Source organism: Nesoenas mayeri (genome assembly GCF_963082525.1).
Source record: "Nesoenas mayeri genome assembly, chromosome: 6".
In the NCBI taxonomy this organism is placed as follows: domain Eukaryota; kingdom Metazoa; phylum Chordata; class Aves; order Columbiformes; family Columbidae; genus Nesoenas; species Nesoenas mayeri.
The window spans coordinates 28,762,805-28,780,322 of NC_137545.1; the positions used below are offsets into that span (position 1 = coordinate 28,762,805).

The following is a 17,518-nucleotide window of genomic DNA, read 5'->3' on the forward strand; positions in this document are numbered from 1 at the left end:
GTTAAGACGACTCAGTGAATTACTTACTTTCTTCTCCAGCTCTGCAACCACTGCATCCAGCACTATCTTGTGATGAGCAAACATCAGAAATTTATCATTCCCACGTTCCAGTAACTCCAGGATGTATTCTCTACATGAAAGAGGAAAAAAACCCAAACACCCTCAAACTTTATAAATTATGTACTAAGAGAATGCAGGCTCTGCTCACAACAAATTTTAAAGGTACTGCTCACATCTATACACAGAATCTAGAAAATAAGCTAGCATCAAAAGTTGCAGTAAAATGCAAGTAGCAAGTCATGTCTCCTACAGATTAAAAAAGACACTGCAGGAAAATCCACTCGTTTTTCTTTACCACAGCTGGACAGCTGCCTACATTTATACTTGTGTATCATAAAGAATCACTTTATTATATCCTACTTGAAACATGATATCCCAGACCAATCAACTGGAAGTCATCTATACTTATTTGACAATCTCATTCACCCTTCTGTATTTCTAACTTTTGCAATCTAAAATAATCTGTATAAAATTATCCTTTCAATGTTTACTTGGGGTTATTTTTATTTTATAAGAAAAGATCTCAAATGCATAGATCAGAGTATCCTTGAAGTAGCTTTTCATGCATAGGTTCACACTGACAATTTACTACAGTTTAACAACCTAAATAAATCAGCTATTTCTAGAAATTATCCATATGCATATAACAACCAATGAAAGGTAACAAGACTCCTTTTAAAGGCAGTTAAACAGTGTTAATTAAATGAAAACACCTGGCTTTTGCCATGGACTAACAGCAGAACTACAGAATCCATTTCTATGTAGTAACTTGTGATACAATCAGGTCAACTGGAGCCTGAAAAACACCTATAAGCCTAAAATTTGTAACTAAGTATAGCAACAGCCATCAGAACAGATGATAAAAATGTCATCTTCCCTTTGGAATAGCAAAGTTGCTGCAAAGATCAGGAATATGGAGTTCTTTACTAAATACAACACAGCTTAGGTCAGCAGCAAGTGTCAGAAAACACTGAGCAGGATTTCCAGCACTATATTAAGATGTATCAGTGCTTTGCAGACAGCTCCCAGGGTCTGTGATGTTCAGATCCTAACTACATGACAATATCATTTAACAAAGAAACCTGGGAGAGAAGTGGGAATGCTGTATTTTAAATAAAAACAAATATCAATGTGAGCATTCAGTGTAGCAAGCAGATGTCAACATATTATTTTATATGTCGTTCCCATACACCTACATTCCATTTAACAAATAGCTAATCATTTCAATGGAAACAATGGAAGACAGTGTCATCAAGAGTGAGACATGGAAGGTGCCAATGATAGTAGGACAGTACTATTAACTAGATGGTACTGTAGCTTAGCAGCTTATAATAAGTGGTATTTTAAATGCTACTAAACTCCAGAAAAAAAATGGACTAGTTCCTACCAGAGAGTCAAGTAAACAGTGCTTCATGGTTTTATATTCAGTTCACACTTGCAACTGAAATAAAAGTCAAAAAGTCTTCTAAATGTTCACTATCATAAGAGGAAGAAACAGTTCTACCGAAATGAGTGCTGAGACTCTGAAGTGCAATTCTGTGCCAAACAGGCAAATTCTGCAGCAAGATCTGAAACTACAAAACCACACAGTGCACATCAGCTGGTCCCTACATTCAGAGGACTGCGGAAAAGTAAACTGTTTTCATGTTATTAGCATACTACTTTTTAATAAGTCTTGCTATGTGACCCTAAAGCAACTCCTCTGCAGTCTCAACAGAAAGGCTAAGGACGAAAAGGCACAGAAAGTCACAGAAGAAAAGCATTCCTAAGGACAACAGAGTTAAAAGTACACCTATGATAGAAAACTTCTGCTACTGAGGTCCCATGTGAGATTTCTGGAAGAGCCAAGAACTTCAGTAGAGGTTGAGCTGCCCTCAGCGCATCCTGTAATTAAAACTCAGTCCATTTCACAAGCTTTTAGGCTCAGGGATCCTGCTGCAGCAGGACTGCAGCATTTGTTTTCTCAAAGTCTGTAGATACTTTTAGTTTCATTATTCCCCCTTTCTTAAACTGAAATAGGGTCCAGACAACAGAACTTATCCAAGTCCCAAACGCCAAGTAATTTTAGATGGTTCAAATCAAAGTTTAGATCCATATATGGAATGAAATCAGAAGGCTTCTTCAGCCTAGGAATTCTGAGAGAAGCAAACGTTTAGTGCACTGTAATTAAAATCAATTTTTTCTTCGCTGGCTTAAGGCTATGCTTCATGTCCCTGCACTGTTATCTCTAAGGCACTGTTTTCAGCACAAAACCACATTTTACCAGGCAAGAATGAAGCAGTGACACGCAGCTTACATGATTGAGTGGATTTTAGCTTCTGCCGTTCTGTTGTAGAAGAGGAGAAGAGCTTCCTTCTCCTGTTGTTTCTGCAGAGAGAAAGATAAATATATGTGAATCTCAGAAATGCCTTTTCTCCTCCTTGCTTACAGATCTGGGATGTCTGCTGCTGCCAAATAAACACTTTGCTAGGAAAAAAACAGCCTAAAAGTGCACAACAAAGGGGGGGCTGAAGGGGAAAGTTGTTTACTTGTTGCTGGGTATGGCAGATACTCACACACTCCTATTTCTGACACCTCCCTTCCTACCTCCTACTTAACTCCTACAAGCTGGATGACAAGCATATCACAAAAGTACTTTTAGTTGAGAAAGCATTTTCCCAACCAAAATGGCAAGGAAAAACTCCTAAGTTCTTACAGAACAGTGTTAGCAACCTAGGAGCCTAGAACATGCATTTGTCACCTGCACAAGAAAAAAAAAAATTAAAAAAAATACACTTTTCACATTTTTGGCTACTGGTATGTTCACAACACGGGTTCAACAGGGCTGTGTTGTAGGGTGAATGGGATTACAAGGCAAGACACAAAAGTAAGTAGAGGCAGGAGGTATGAAAGGACTAACAAGAGAGCAAAAAAGAAGAAACTATTTCACACCAAAGGACAAAGTAGACCACATAAATCAAAAGGAAAAGAAAATCTGAGCTGTTTTGATCGTGTTGTACATTCATTTAAAACTGTACATTCAACAGCCTTCCACTGTGCCTTCACATGAGGTGTGGTTCTGACCTTCCTTGGAACTCGTGGTACTGTATTTCCACTAATGTTCTGAAATAAAGGCACACGAAATACCAATGGCTAATTGTGAAAATAGTTTCAGACTTACACTTTCATATCCTTTGGCCATCTTCTTTGCTTCAGCTGCCAAGGCAGCTTTGGTCTTTGCACTAATGCCTTCAGGAGCCACCACAATCACTTTGCGTTGCTTCGCTGGAAGCTGTGAAAGCACGTCCGATTTCAGACGTCGGATCATGATGGACTCTTCCAGCAAAATTTTCAGTTCAGTTAAGTTGGACGATCGAGAGTAGTCCCAACCCCATGGCATCTGGGAAAGATCAAAGCAGTTTAAAAGAGACTGAGTCTTCTGGTCTGCAGGTGATCAAAGAATTGAATAAGCTTCCAGGGAGTTTGGACAAAGCAAGAACTTAATGGTCAGTAGGAAGGAGATCTGACAAAAACGGCAATAAGATAGAAGTGTACAAACTAATCCATCCAACATGAGAAGGCTTTTGTTTTGTTTTGTTTTTTTTAACAAACTTTCCTTTTTCCTATCTACAAGTGCAACAGGAGGTCCAGGAAGGAGGACCACACAGAATGGTGGGGATACACCTGCCATAGCACTGTGCCCCGGCATTCATCCTCACGCAGCCAGGCATTTCTGCTCTGCACTTGCAGTTTTAGGCAGGCTGACAGAACTCACTGCAGTTCTACGCACACATATTCACCTCAGTTTTAAGCAGAGACACACACAAAAATCTTCTCTAAGAGCATGAGGACAAACATCCGCAACCCAAATGTCTTCATAGGGATGTCATACTTATCCGACATGCCCAGTAAATACTAGGTCACAAGTGCCTGCTTTCCACTGTGACCTGTCTCTTGATCTGCTTCCTGAAATGCTGTTTCTGCCATTACCATGTTTGGCTCAGACTTAAGCAAACCATAAACTGTGGCTGAAAATACACGACTCCAAGCATCGTCTCTTCAGAGCATCATCACACTTCAAAGCTCCTCTGAACAAACTCTTCATTTACTCCTCCTTGAAGCGCTTGCCTCCAAACCTGCCCCATCCTCCAAGATCCTGCGTGCAGACAATATGTCTCAGCTCATCGCTTCTCCTACTAGTAACCCCACAGCCTACCATTTGTTCTCCAGGAAAGAACAATTAAGCTGACACACAATGGCATCAAATTGGTACATTCCCCAAAAGAAACATCTTTAAACAACTTGCTTTTGGTCAAGAGGCAAGTAAGGTTTTTATGCAGACTTAAAGGATAAAGAAATATCTTTCTTCTGAAGTTTCACAAATAAGAATATGCAATATAGCTACAGTAATACTGAAAACCAAGGAGGTGGGGAAAGAAATCTTCCTCACAGTTCTAATTCACTTACTGGCAGTGTCGCTCAAAAAAACCCAAAAATACCAGCTGTGGTATTGGAACAACAACCCAAAGTAACTCCCTACATATAGATACATACATCTTCCTGAATTGCACATAATGGAGATGTGAGAAGCCTCAGCATCAATCCCCTTCATTTGCTGCTCCACTCTCATGTCATTAATTGCTAAAATAGATTTAACCTTAAAAAATACATATTTATTTTATTTTCCTTCCCCAAGAGAAACCTCATACAACACAGAACTGGAAGTAAAATAGGGAAAAGCTCCAAAGTATTCACTACATCCTTCGTCCTCCTGTACAGTGCATGAGACAAAAAATAAATCATACCAGTCATGAAGTTAGTCACATTACTGACTATATTACGGGATGGTGCTTTGACAGAGCAGGGATGAGAACATCCCTATAAGACAGAAAGAGGAGAAATCAAACTACTCAGAGGCAGTTATGACCTCTCTGAAATCTGGAAGTGAACATGCCTACTTGAGGTTGAGACCTAGCAATAGAACTGCAGATTGTCCTGTTATGTTGTACTGATGCGAACCAGATTCTGGCACCTATGACCACCATTAAAACTTATTTGATTTAATCTACTTCTACATAATTATGGTACCATCTGATTAACTATATTTGGTTCACAAAAGCAGGAAACAATTAAAAACCTAGATACAAAGCCAGTGGGGCTCCTGCAGAGTTAAAACTTTGGCTCTGACAACAGCACACTGGTACACATCTAGAGGTAATAAGCCCACCTGGACCTAAGCCAAGTCCTCAGAAAGCCAACATGGGTATTACTGCTCTGCTTCCCTAAAACCAGGAGTGCAACGCAGATACATCCCTCAGGTCTGCAAAAAGCTGTCTCAAGTCAACCTGGGTGTATCAGTTTTAGACATGCTGCATGAAAGCTGACAGTGCTGCACCCCAGTCTTGTATCCCCTTTCTGCATTTCTTCAGGCTCTGTGGACCCAGCAGAACAGCAGATGTACAGAACCAAGAAGGACCCACATGGTGCTGCACTCAGCCTCAGGAGCCCCCTGCCCACACTGCTCAGTGCACTGGCAGCCAGTTCACAGGATCAACACTGAGCAGGCTGTTCAGCAAGATCTGCTACGGGGCCTGGACGCTCTCCTCCAGCCACCTCATTCTGCTCTTGCAGCCCAAGTTTTTCCACTTCCATAATGAACAAGTGACACATATGTTTCGTGTCTACATAGCACAATTCATTTCAGAAGAGTAACATCATCATAACCGCAAGAACAAGGCACAGAGCCAATATACTATCTACTGTCATATTAAAAAGCATATACAGGCAGAATCCCTATAGTATGTTCACATTACTATACTTCTTTTATGGTGACTGTTGCTGGAACAGTTTGCAAACAAGGAAACATGCTACTTCTTTGCTGCACCTGGCTAGCAATAAAAAAGGATGATTATTTCTGGAATTATTAAAATATAGTTTAGTATATCCTATTATGAAAAAGAAGAGAGAGAAGAAAGAGGGACATTTATTTGCCTAAATGCACATGTGGCTTTGATCCATAACATTCCAGAACAAATGCATCCAACTGTGATTTTCTTACCAAAGTGTTACAGCATTTAACATGAGTCAGTAAACTTATTACAGTGTTAGTAGAAGCTGCCAAACCCTAACAAATTCAGAGCATGTGCTCAGATAGAAATTATTTAATATTTGTCAACATCACCTAGTTTGAAAAATGAATCCACAGCATGTATTTTGGGAAACAGACTTGAGAATTTTGTAAATAAGCAGGTGACATTTCAACTCACTGCATTTTTAGGAGTACAGATGCTGGGAGGTTGAATTACAAAATGATAAACTTTTATTTTATATCTTTTCTAATAACATCTGCCACATATTTGCAATTTTCTGTCATAAAATCTATTCTCTTCAAACAAACTAGTCAAGTTTTAGTTTTAAATTGAATAGTTCAGGTTTGACAATTTTTCTTTAAACTCAGAATGCAATCAGATTTATTATTCATATCAAAACATTTCTACATAGCACCTTTTACCCTGACATATTTCCCAAAAGCCTTGCAAAACCTCTCTGTTTCTGTGCAATTCCATCCCCACTTACAATACTGTCACTTTCAGGACAGAAATAAGAACCTATTTAAATAATGACAGCAACAGTACCACAACAGTTTTTCAGAGAGGTTGTAACTCTTAACACAATCTCAGGTTCGAGCTGTAAGAACAAACATGAAGGACACCCTACAGTCATGAGGAAACAACTACAATCATTAATATACCTTTTAATTTCCTCATTGCTGAGTGGATCTATGGCAACACAATACTCAGCAGTCCCATTTTTTTTTCTTCTTTAAATAACCAAATTATTTGTAGGTTCACTCTATCATTTACTGACATTACTGTAGCAAGATGTCCCAAGCGAGCACTGAGAAGACCAGTAACGTGACTGTCTAGTAGCGGCAGGTCAAACAGAAATGAAGCCACATTAGAAACCCCGCAGAGGGTTTGAAGGGAAGCTGAGACAAACTGCGACCTCCACGCTGAGTTTCACTGTAGGTTGAAAACTCATTTACACAGAATACACTGTTACAACCTGGATCGTGCAAAATAATTTTATTTCTTTTATCCAATTCAACATCTTACTTGAGGTCTATATGCCTTGTAACTGAAGCAACAGCTAGTCATGCAGAACTTTGCCCTTAAAGGGTTTATGAAACTCCAAACCTATTTAGACTCGCACATTGCAATTCGACTTTCCTTTTCAGTACAGAAAACCAGCAAGATTAAACTGCATCTCTTCATTTCCCCCTAGGAGACATTCTGGACACTGTTCAGATAGGAATCTTTCAAAGATAATGAAGCTCAGCAGAAAGCATGGCCCTCTCCCTCCATATGATTCCTACTATGAATGGAGAAGCAGTAAGTGTGTCCTCTGCTAGGAAAGCGGCACTTAGCTAACATGAACACTGTCATCTTCCAGCACTCAAGCTCTGCATCTGTGATCCTGCACGCTAAATGGCCTTACTTTAATCAATGGCATCACCATATCAGTACCAAAAACAAGGAATTGTTCATCTATCTTGCATATTTGGACATACATGGAACAGCACTACATTAGCTATGTCAGTAAAAGTGAGCATTCAGATCTTTATTTGTGACTGCAATAGGAATCTTCTTGATGGAAACTTGGCATGTGTTAAGCTAACCCAAACAGAGAAAAGAAAACAAATACAAACCCTACAAATAGCTATAACTATTTTATGGCATACACTGATGATGTACAGCTCTTCTTCAAATAGTTTTGAGCACTGAAATGGTCATTTGGTGTTTCCAACCACTCTGCTTGAAGTTATTGCCCAGTCTTATGGCAAATAAGGCACAAGAAGTGAAATGGATCACTCAAGAACAAGGCAGGGTAAGCAAGTTCCTGCACTACAGGTCCATGCTCACACTGCCAAGCCATCCTGTGCCACATGCCAACTGCTACGTGCTTCTCCTGGAGAAACTGGAAGACCAGCCAGGTTAGAGTGCTCTTGTTTCAAATCAGAACTCAGGGGAACTTTGGTTCCTTTCTGTGTCTATGCAACCAACACAGAAGACTCCTTGTACATCAGGCAAACCCCTGCAGAGCTGAGTTGCCCATATGCTGAGAGCAAAGCTGACACCTGTCATCATGGCAAATGCAGGTTTCCTGCAAAATCAAGATCTTGCAGAGGTTGGACTCAATGACTCTGCTGAAACCACTGCTGAGCAGCTGGCAGAGATAAATTAATTTATTTTCAAGATACGCTGAGTGGATCTATGGCAACACAATACTCAGCAGTCCCAAACCACATCCGTTTCCTGAATTAGAAGAGGGTAGAATACAAAGACTGACTATAACTCTTCATTTTTTACTTACCTGGAGGTATAAAATCCCAAATCCCAAGCAACAGAGGCCTTACTTTGTTAAACAGTCACTAAAGCAGACTATAAACTTTTTTGTTAATCAATTAGGCCAAAACTGCAGCTGCTTAAAGGCCCCACATTTAGAACACTTTCTGGGCAAATTTTTATTAGAATAGACTCCTCTTCCCACCTATGTCCATGTTTATTTATTTAGTTTTAAGCATTTTATTTCTCTGGCTTTCAGGGCAGATTTTAACAAAAACCATTACTACCTCCATGTCTCGGGCCTACCATTGCAGCACCTAGAGCCTCTCAGCTTGAGATCTTTCAAAATATTTCTCTGCAGTGAGGCATTCTCAAAAAAGATGTAAGATCAGACAGAACGGAGGGAAGGAAAGAAAAAGCCTCTATATTTTGAAAAAAAGAAAAGCTGTTTGCAGAGTCTCAGTCTGCCACTTCCCCTACTGAAGTACCTTCTTGGCATCACAGTAGCGCAGCCCAAAGGAGTGGAACTGTGGGAAGAAGGCTGGCTGGACAGCTGCGATCTGTGTGTAGAGCTCTGCAGGCCGCGACATGGCAGGGGTTCCCGACAGCAAGATCACTCTCCTGGCAGCCTGGGAACGCAAAATGGAGCATAGTTATCATACAGCTTACAAGCAGAATCTGCTAAGGAATCATCTGCAGTCATGAAAGAAAATCCCAGAGCCTTTGCCCAAGCACACTAAATGGAAGATTGCTTTCATCTCCCACAGATACTTTCAGCCTTTACTGCCTGAAGGCACTCAAGGACAGTGCTTAAAACTTCTAGGAAGCAGGACAAACCATATTGTTTCTTATCCATCATCCACGTGCTATAAGGGAAGAGGATATCAATTTTTACGACAGTACCTTCTGAATTGGCATTTACCCACTAGACACATCAATGTCTTATGCCTGGTTCACCATTTGGCATCAGATGTCACAGGAAAGTGACACACTCTTCAGGTACATCCTCACCTCCAAAGTAAACTCTGTTATAATAAACCTGCCACAGCCAGCCATAAACTGACTGTCTTCCTCACAGAAGCAGAAGAGAGACAGAGAAATAGGACTAGCAAGGAGAGAAAGATGAAACTGCCTGAAGCAGCACCAGAAGACAACCACCTGATAGCCATGGTGAGTCTAGGCACAGTTGGCTAAATGCTAGAACATGAGTTAATAAATACAAATCATGTAAGAAAAACATTATAAAGTATGTGTTGTAGGGGAGACAGGAAGGGGGTGGGAAACCTGTATCTAAAGTAAGTGCTCCCAAAAAGACAGGGAAAAAATACACTATAGACAGAAAAGCATCCAGAATCCATTTCTACCTTCATACCTCCATTATTATCTATTATTAGATGAGAGCTACGAATTTCTACAGCTGTAAATTCACATATCGTAGTTAAATTACAAATGGCTTGTAATTTCCTGCATGGTTTAATGCAGGTCCATTAAAATAACAAAGAGATTCTTGAGTGACATCTGTACCAACAGCTCATTCACATTTAAATGAAAAAGAAAATGAAATTCTTTTATCGTTTCACTGAGATCTGCCAGTCACCCAAATCAATTCAGCTGATTCATCCACTCACCAAATCTGGTGGAAAAAAGAGTTCACAGATCAGCTACCGGAAATTAATTTCAGGACTCTTTATCAGATATTTATATATAGGCTGTAATCAAGGTGGGACTTGCCTTCTCCCTCCATCCCTACTAAACAGATCAAAAGGAAATAACATCACCATCAGGATCAGACAATTCCCATAAACATTTTAAAAAAGAAGGATATTTATTGAACTAAGTAAGAAGAGATGTCAAACCTTTGGACATGTCAGAATGTGAGAGTTAGTTTGCACAAGACAGAGGTGCCGATGCTACTCAAGAGGGATGAGTCACAGAGGCCAAAGATGTCAGATCCCACAAGGAAACAAAATGATAAAGCAGAAATTAGGTCAACTTTTAAAATTAAGCTACCAGTGGAGGGCAACTGAGCAGAACCTAGACAATATTTGATGACTTGCCAAAGCCTTTGAGGACTAAACTGACACCACGCTGAGAAATCTGTTGATTAACACAAGACAAGCCAGTCTCACATGTGCAAGAAACCTCCAAATAATGCAACATAAACCCAACCGTCTTGAAAGTTTTAATGCCATTCCCAAGACGTCCCCTTTTTCAGAGAGTGCCTCCCAGGAGTTACATGAGACAAGGCTGGAATGCTAATTCCCCAGTAATCAAAACTATTAGTCAGGTTCTTTCCCCAAATATTAAAAGAGAGAATTATGAAGTTACAGGTTATCTGGATTCTAAACTTGTCCAGCTGCTGCTTTGCTATGCACAACTTAATTTTGGACAGGTAGGGTATCTAACCAATGCAAGCACTTACCAAGGGCTGTGATACATCAATAATTAATTACTTTAAACAAATTGAGAAGTAAAAAATAAAAAACAAACAAAACACAAAAAGACAACCAAAAAAACCCCAAAGATACTAGCCCCACAACAGCTGTGAAGAACTTGAAGAAATTAATTCCAGAAAATTGTGTGGAACACGGGTGGCCTAACCCATTATCCCAAGGGTCCCTTTTACTTTTGAAATCCATGACAGGAGGAGTACAAGAGAGAAAAGAAGAAAAAAAAATCCTAGGAAGACAAGTTTCTGAGTGTTGAAGTTTTACTTAAATTCTAGATGAAAGAAATGGCTTTGATTCACATCTGTTTCTCACAGCAACTAATTTTGAACAGATGCCAAGAAAGATTTACTCCTGCAGAGAAGTCTCAGCTGATCACTGCTTAATCCTTGTTTCCTGCTGAACCTTCTATGCTGTCAAGAGCAAGAGCTTACTCTCTTTCTTCCACAGTATAGAAGAATAATGTAGCAGCACAGAAAACAAGATTGCAGTGACCAGCTGGGACTTTTTAGCAAAAGCACATCTGTACGCAATTGATACATATTTCCAACATAGGAGACCTAACATTAGTTGCTCATTAGCACTTAGGCATGAAGTTTAATCTTCCCCAGAAGCACTCCTCTCTCTCGTGTCCTTCTGACTGTTCTTCCAGCTACTTGCTTGTGAGACTGCTTAAGGCAACTCTGACAGTGACTTGACTAGTGGAGACCTGTTCTGTAGCCCTCACTTATTAAGTAACATAAGAAAACTGTAGCTTTGTAGCATTATCACAGAATGGTTCGAGTTGGAAGGGACCTTAAAGATCATCTAGTTCCAACCCCTCTGCCATGGGCACATTCCACTAGATCAGGTTGCTCAAAGCCCCATCGAACCCAGCCTTGAACAATTCCAGAGATAGGGCATCAACACATTCTCTGGGAAACCTGTTCCAGTGCCACCGCCACAAAGAAGAATTTCTTCCTTTTGCCTAAAGCCATTACCCCTTGTCCTATCACTATCTGCCCTTGTGACAAATGCCTCTCTAGCTTTCTTGTAGGTCCCCTTTAGGTACTGGAAGGATGCTCTAAGGTCTCCTATCCTTCTCTAAGCTGAACAACCCCAACTCTCAGCCTGTCTTTACAGGAAAGGTGCTTTAGCCCTTGGATCATCTTCGTGGCTCTACTCTGGTCTTGCTCCAACAGGTCCATGTCCTTATGTTGGGGACCCAGAGCTGAACTCAGTACTCCAGGTGGGGTCTACACAAGAGCAGAGAGGCAGAATCACCTCCCTCAACCTGCTAGTCACACTTCTGATGGATATGATCGTTCTCTGGGCTTCGAGCACACACTGACCGCTCATGTTGAGCTTCTCATCAACCAGTGCTCCCAAGTCCTTCTCCACAGGGTTGTTTTCCATTCATTATCTGCAGCATCTTACTCTTGGCTTTGTTGAACTTGATGAGGTTCGCACAGGCCTACCTCTAAAGCCTGTCAAGGTCTCTCTGGATGGCATCCCTTCCCTCCAGCATGTCAACCACACCACGCAGCTTGGTGTCTTCAGCAAACCTGCTAAGAGTGCGCTCAGTCCCACTGCCCACATTGCTGACAAAGACGCTGAACAGCACCAGTTTTGACACTGACCCCTGAGGAATGCCACACATCACTGGTCTCCACCTGGACACCGAGCTGTTGACTGCAACTCTGAGTGTGACCATCCGGCCAACTCCTTACCATTAGACTTGCACACACAACAGACCAGAAAGAATTAATTCCACAGCTGTGATAACATTTAGAAAAGTCACTTTTGAAAGTCAAAGAGTAATTTATGAAATGGTAACCCTCGATGGCACTTAAAGGTCAAAACTCAGCACCCAACTGATCTGAAGGGGAGTAGGTAAGGAGGAAGGGTTATGCCACAAAGAAATAATTGAGCATGTGAAGAGCCTCATTAACATACAATGACTGTCTCTGTGTTAAATGAATTTCACAGCATGAGTTCTGCCATATGCTAACAGACTGACACACTTTTTTTAACTAAGTGTGGCTGGTTCTGGGTATACAATTACTTATGTCCCTAGTTTTCGCTTACTCTGTCATTTTGAACTGCTCAGCATAAGAATACCTTATCCTGTGAAACAAAAAAATCTGACAGTGGCCATAAAATAACAGAGATAATCACCTCATGAAATAGAAGATTTGATAAAGGGAAGGGTTGCAGCTGTTTTGAGGAGTCAGTTTCTGTATTTAGGTAAAATAGATAGGACTCTGCATTTCATAAGATGATCCTATAGTGGTTATTCCAAAAATATAAATGCCTTTCCCTATTCTTAAGTGACATCTAGACAGAGAAAGTGTATCAAATGGCAATGATCAGCTATGACTGAAGCAAATCACACTACTTCCCTATTTTGAGAAGGGAAATTGGAAGGTAAGAGCAGATCTGAAGATGTAGACTTGAGTGTCCACAGCTTCTCCAGTTTCAAGATGAGGTACCTTCTCTCAGCAGGCGACAACAAGCAATCCATATGGATCCGTAATCCCCAAAGACAACTATTTATTTCCCACTGGAAAGGGAGATTTTTGTGTTCCCTCCTTACCTTCTACCTTCAGCATTGACCTATTTCCCTCTATTATTTTTAAGCATCTCTTTATTAAAACTAGCACAAAGAGTGTTAGATTCCAGCCACACAATGTATTTGGACTTCCATAATAGAAACAAAGACCTTTAACACTGCAAACATCAGGATGTGCATCATGCTATTAACCTGAACAGCAGCTCAACAGGAACAATCACATTAGGAATATTACCCAAACATTGTGGAACAAAGCCCATATCGAGCACAACAGGAATAGGACCATTTCATGCTACTGGAATCTTTGATTAGATACAACTCTTTATTTCTCAGTTTCTAACCCAGTTCTTCACTAAAAACTTACTTTTGTGCTTCCAAAAAACTCATCCATGTTCCATTGGGACCTTCCCCAGTTTCAACTGCCTTGCAACACTCCATGCAATTACAGAAGAACAAAGACCATGCAGCACTTTGGCTGGTCAAAGGATGTAGAATCATTTTCACTCTGGCCCCCAAGAGATCCCACCACAGATCAGTGAAAAACTTCCATTTTGTTGTTTCTTCTTCATCTACACCCCTGGGGCTTTGCTGTTTTATGGATATTGGTAGCATGTATACTCCCTCTCCTACATTCATGTCTCCAGGCCAGTCTAATCTTGGAAAGAAAAAACAAAATGCTTACAAAATGCATAACATCAAGACACTTTCTGCCTCTGAGGGTGGCAGATGCAGGGCAAAGGTGAAGGGAACAATCAATACTGTCAGTACACCCAGGAGAACTTAGTCCCAATCACAAGACTAAAGAAAACAGCAAGCTAAAAAGTAGGTCCTATTACTGATTGCCACAGCTCCAGATGAGGGGCAGAGACAAGCCAGGCCTAAAAATAAGGAGTCAAGCAAATCCCAACAGTATGAGGCTATTCTCACTTTGAAGTGTGTGGAAACATGACAAACAGACCACTTTGAACACAGAACTTCTAGTCCTCTTGAGTACCATAAGAGATGCTGAACCTTGGGACAGATCTCATGCAGCTGCTAGCACAAACTGGCCAGCGTGAAAGCTGGCTGAGCATGAAAGCAAGATTTTTCTGCCACGTGCCAAAACATCAAAGGACTGTTTTCTACTACAGCTTTCAAACCACTCACCTCCATAATTTTGCAGGCAGGCACACAAGACTGTGTACAAACTCTGCCACCTGGTTCCATGTAAGCAGATGATGAATTCTTCCCCATGTACAAGTCTGCACACCCGCAAGTTTGCACATCCACTGGGAATATGAAAGGAATAAGAAATGTGGCTCCCTCTGTCTTACTGTTTGCCTAATTACCAAGTTCCTCCCAAAGCTTTGTCCAATAACAATAAATTGGGCACAACCTGTCTACATACATACTCTAAACTAATGACATCCTGGAGCAAGGTACCAGGTAGTGAGCGTGGTCATTGCATACATCCAGCCATCATGAAGTGCACTAAAACTTCTTTCTAGTTACACCCCCCACTGTCCCATGCAAAACTTTCCTAAATCTGTCAGGGTAGCAGCTGCATATGTCACAGAGATACTGCATATACATGCACTGAATACTGCACACACACACAGTTTGTGGAGTTTTTAATATTGAAAGAATATCTAGAAGTTCCCAACTGACAAACTTTGGCCACACGTTTAATACATGGTTCTGCTTGACAATTCCATACCACACTTGTTCCACAATATATATAAGAGAGAAGGAAAATATGAATTATTGCTGGGTGGCTAAAAAAACCACTTTATTTTGAAAACTGGTCAATGTCAGATATTAAAACTAAAATGAGGCTTTAAATGCTGTAACCATGGGTTAAATATTTCAGAGGTGAGGATTCAGCTTGGCTGACTAATAAGGCAGATTTGAAATTAATATCCAAGGTAAGTCATCGTCATTATGAAGGTATTGATTTAATCTGATTATTGTGCAGTTCTCTCTAAACACTCGCAACAATTTTTATGTTTTACTTATTATTCAAATAGAGAAGTCACAGGAACAAATTCTAGCATGATAAAAAGAAGCCATTAAGTATGGATGGAAGTGACAGAAATTTTCAGGCTCAGAAACATTTTAACTTAGATCTGTCCAGTGTCATTATGGACTCATAAATCTTAGTAGCATGTAAGGACTAAGAATCGCTTTTTGGTTTTGTTTGGTTTTTTGTTTGTTGTTGTTGGTTGGATGGATTTTTATTTGTTTTTCCTTTTTCTGTCCCTAAAAGCCAGTTCAAGGCTAAGCTTTTACACTTTAACATATTGGGAACCTTGCAAGAAATATAAGCAACTATGACAGTTTCAGAAAGTTTAAAGTAATATAATGCTAACAACAGACAAAAGTGGCAATGGTTAGAAGGTAGACAAGGTATGAACTGGCTCCAGGGGCTCTGGTTACAGCACTGTCATGGCTTCACACTGTGACCTTAATGTAGGGACTGAGGTGCTTGAAGCAGTGCACCTATCAAGGGCTTGCCTATGGGCACAGATAATTTTTTTTCAGTCTCTTCTAAGAGCCCCAGTACTGCTCTAATCCTTTTAACATAAAGAAGGCAAGAGCAAGAATATTATCCTCAGCAGAATGTTTATCGATGCTTCTTATTCAATAATCTCAAAGTATCACGTAAAATACTGAAGATACTCCAATTTTTACCCCATTGACTATTTACAATAAAGATGACACAGTATAGTTATTAAATCCAGTATTCAAGTGATGAAAACTTCTCATATTTTGGCAGTTCTTTCAAGTACTAAAGCAGTGCTCTGGTGTGCTGTGCCAGTAGTGAACACAGCAAGACTCACTAGTAGTTGAAGACAAAGCTGCCAAAGGGGCTAGTTTTAGAGCAAAAAGTCTGTGCTGGAAAGCAAGAAGAGTGGCTATTACAGCAAATACTTGCTTCAGAAGTTATAGTCATCAAGCAGGAGAATAAAATTACCAGAACACCCAGCATGAAACATCTGGTAACGTATGCTGTTTGCAGGTAAGATAATGCATGATATGAACATGAAACTCTTAATCCTTTCATAAGACTAAAATTCACTTTCAGAAGCACCAGTTCTCAATTCTCTAAGACCAGTGACGTGACAGCATAAAACTGTAAATTCTCAGTAAGTGCATACAGGCAATTAACCTCTGCTTAACAGCTACCATCTTTCACGCTCATATCTTGTAGCCTGGAAATAATTTCAACAAGCTGATCCTTACAAAGCTACAAGTAGGAAAGAATGACACTGCTTTTTGAGCATTTTGGAATAAGGTAACTTTTTTAATTTTTTTTTCACCATTTTCAGACATACACTCTAATTAGTGTACTTCAAACTGCTCATAAAATTGGACCTCCTACTTAGTTTCCAAACATTAAATGCCTGAAGTGATTTGAAAGCCAGGAGAAGAGTCAGGCCTTTAAAGAGAGCAATTAAGTTATTCAAGGACAACCACCTTCAGCTTGCCATTAAGAATCTTGCATATAAAAGTTGGTTGCTATAAAGGCTGAACCTTCTCTTTATATACACTTCCTGATAATTGCTAAAGAGGAACTGCATTTACCTTGTTCTAATGTACAGACTCTGCAGTGTTGAGAAACCACTTGTAACTTTAATCTGCTAGAGGCTACCAGGGAGAGTTCAATTCGTTGATCCGAGGACAACAGGCAGACATTAAAACTTATATTTCTCGTGTTATCACATACTTGAATGTGGCCTCCCTTCTGTGGGCCACTTGTCTTGCTAATGTCCCATTCTGTCATTCCTTGCTAGTTCAGTCCATTTAACCAGCAGGAGGGCTCCTGCACCCCAGCCACATAAACACACTGAAGCTTGAAGTAACACAGTAGAGCTCAAAACCAAAACCAAGGAAGCGACCTAGACAAATGTCATTTTGATATACAGCAGTGATTTGGGTGCCAAGACGTAATTGATAATAATTATTTCCATTAAACAACTTACACTGACACTACTATACTCTTTCTACTCTCCCTGAGTACACTCAGTAAGTTTTGACATTCCATTTTTCCCATTATCACAAAATTCATCAGTGGCAGTACCATAGTTAGATCAAGGGAGCTTCTGAAGTTCTTTTGTTAGGTCTTACCATCTAACATTCGTGCAGAAGCAAGTGGC

General features: G+C 40.2%; 1 protein-coding gene across 6 annotated transcripts in view; it reads right to left on the reverse strand.

The window, feature by feature from the left end:
• SMARCAL1 (SNF2 related chromatin remodeling annealing helicase 1) overlaps positions 1-17,518 on the reverse strand; it is a 41,966-nt gene that overhangs the window by 8,008 nt on the left and 16,440 nt on the right. For all 6 annotated transcript variants that reach the window (XR_013922292.1, XR_013922293.1, XM_080346993.1 and 3 more), the window contains exons 10-13: positions 8,873-9,013; positions 3,221-3,439; positions 2,357-2,427; positions 28-130 (exon numbers count right to left, since the gene is read on the reverse strand). Coding sequence is in view for 4 of the 6 variants with exons in the window: in XM_080346993.1 (XP_080203119.1) it covers positions 28-130; positions 2,357-2,427; positions 3,221-3,439; positions 8,873-9,013 (534 nt within the window). In the remaining 2 variants the exon portion in view is untranslated. The remainder of the gene's footprint in view (positions 1-27; positions 131-2,356; positions 2,428-3,220; positions 3,440-8,872; positions 9,014-17,518) is intronic.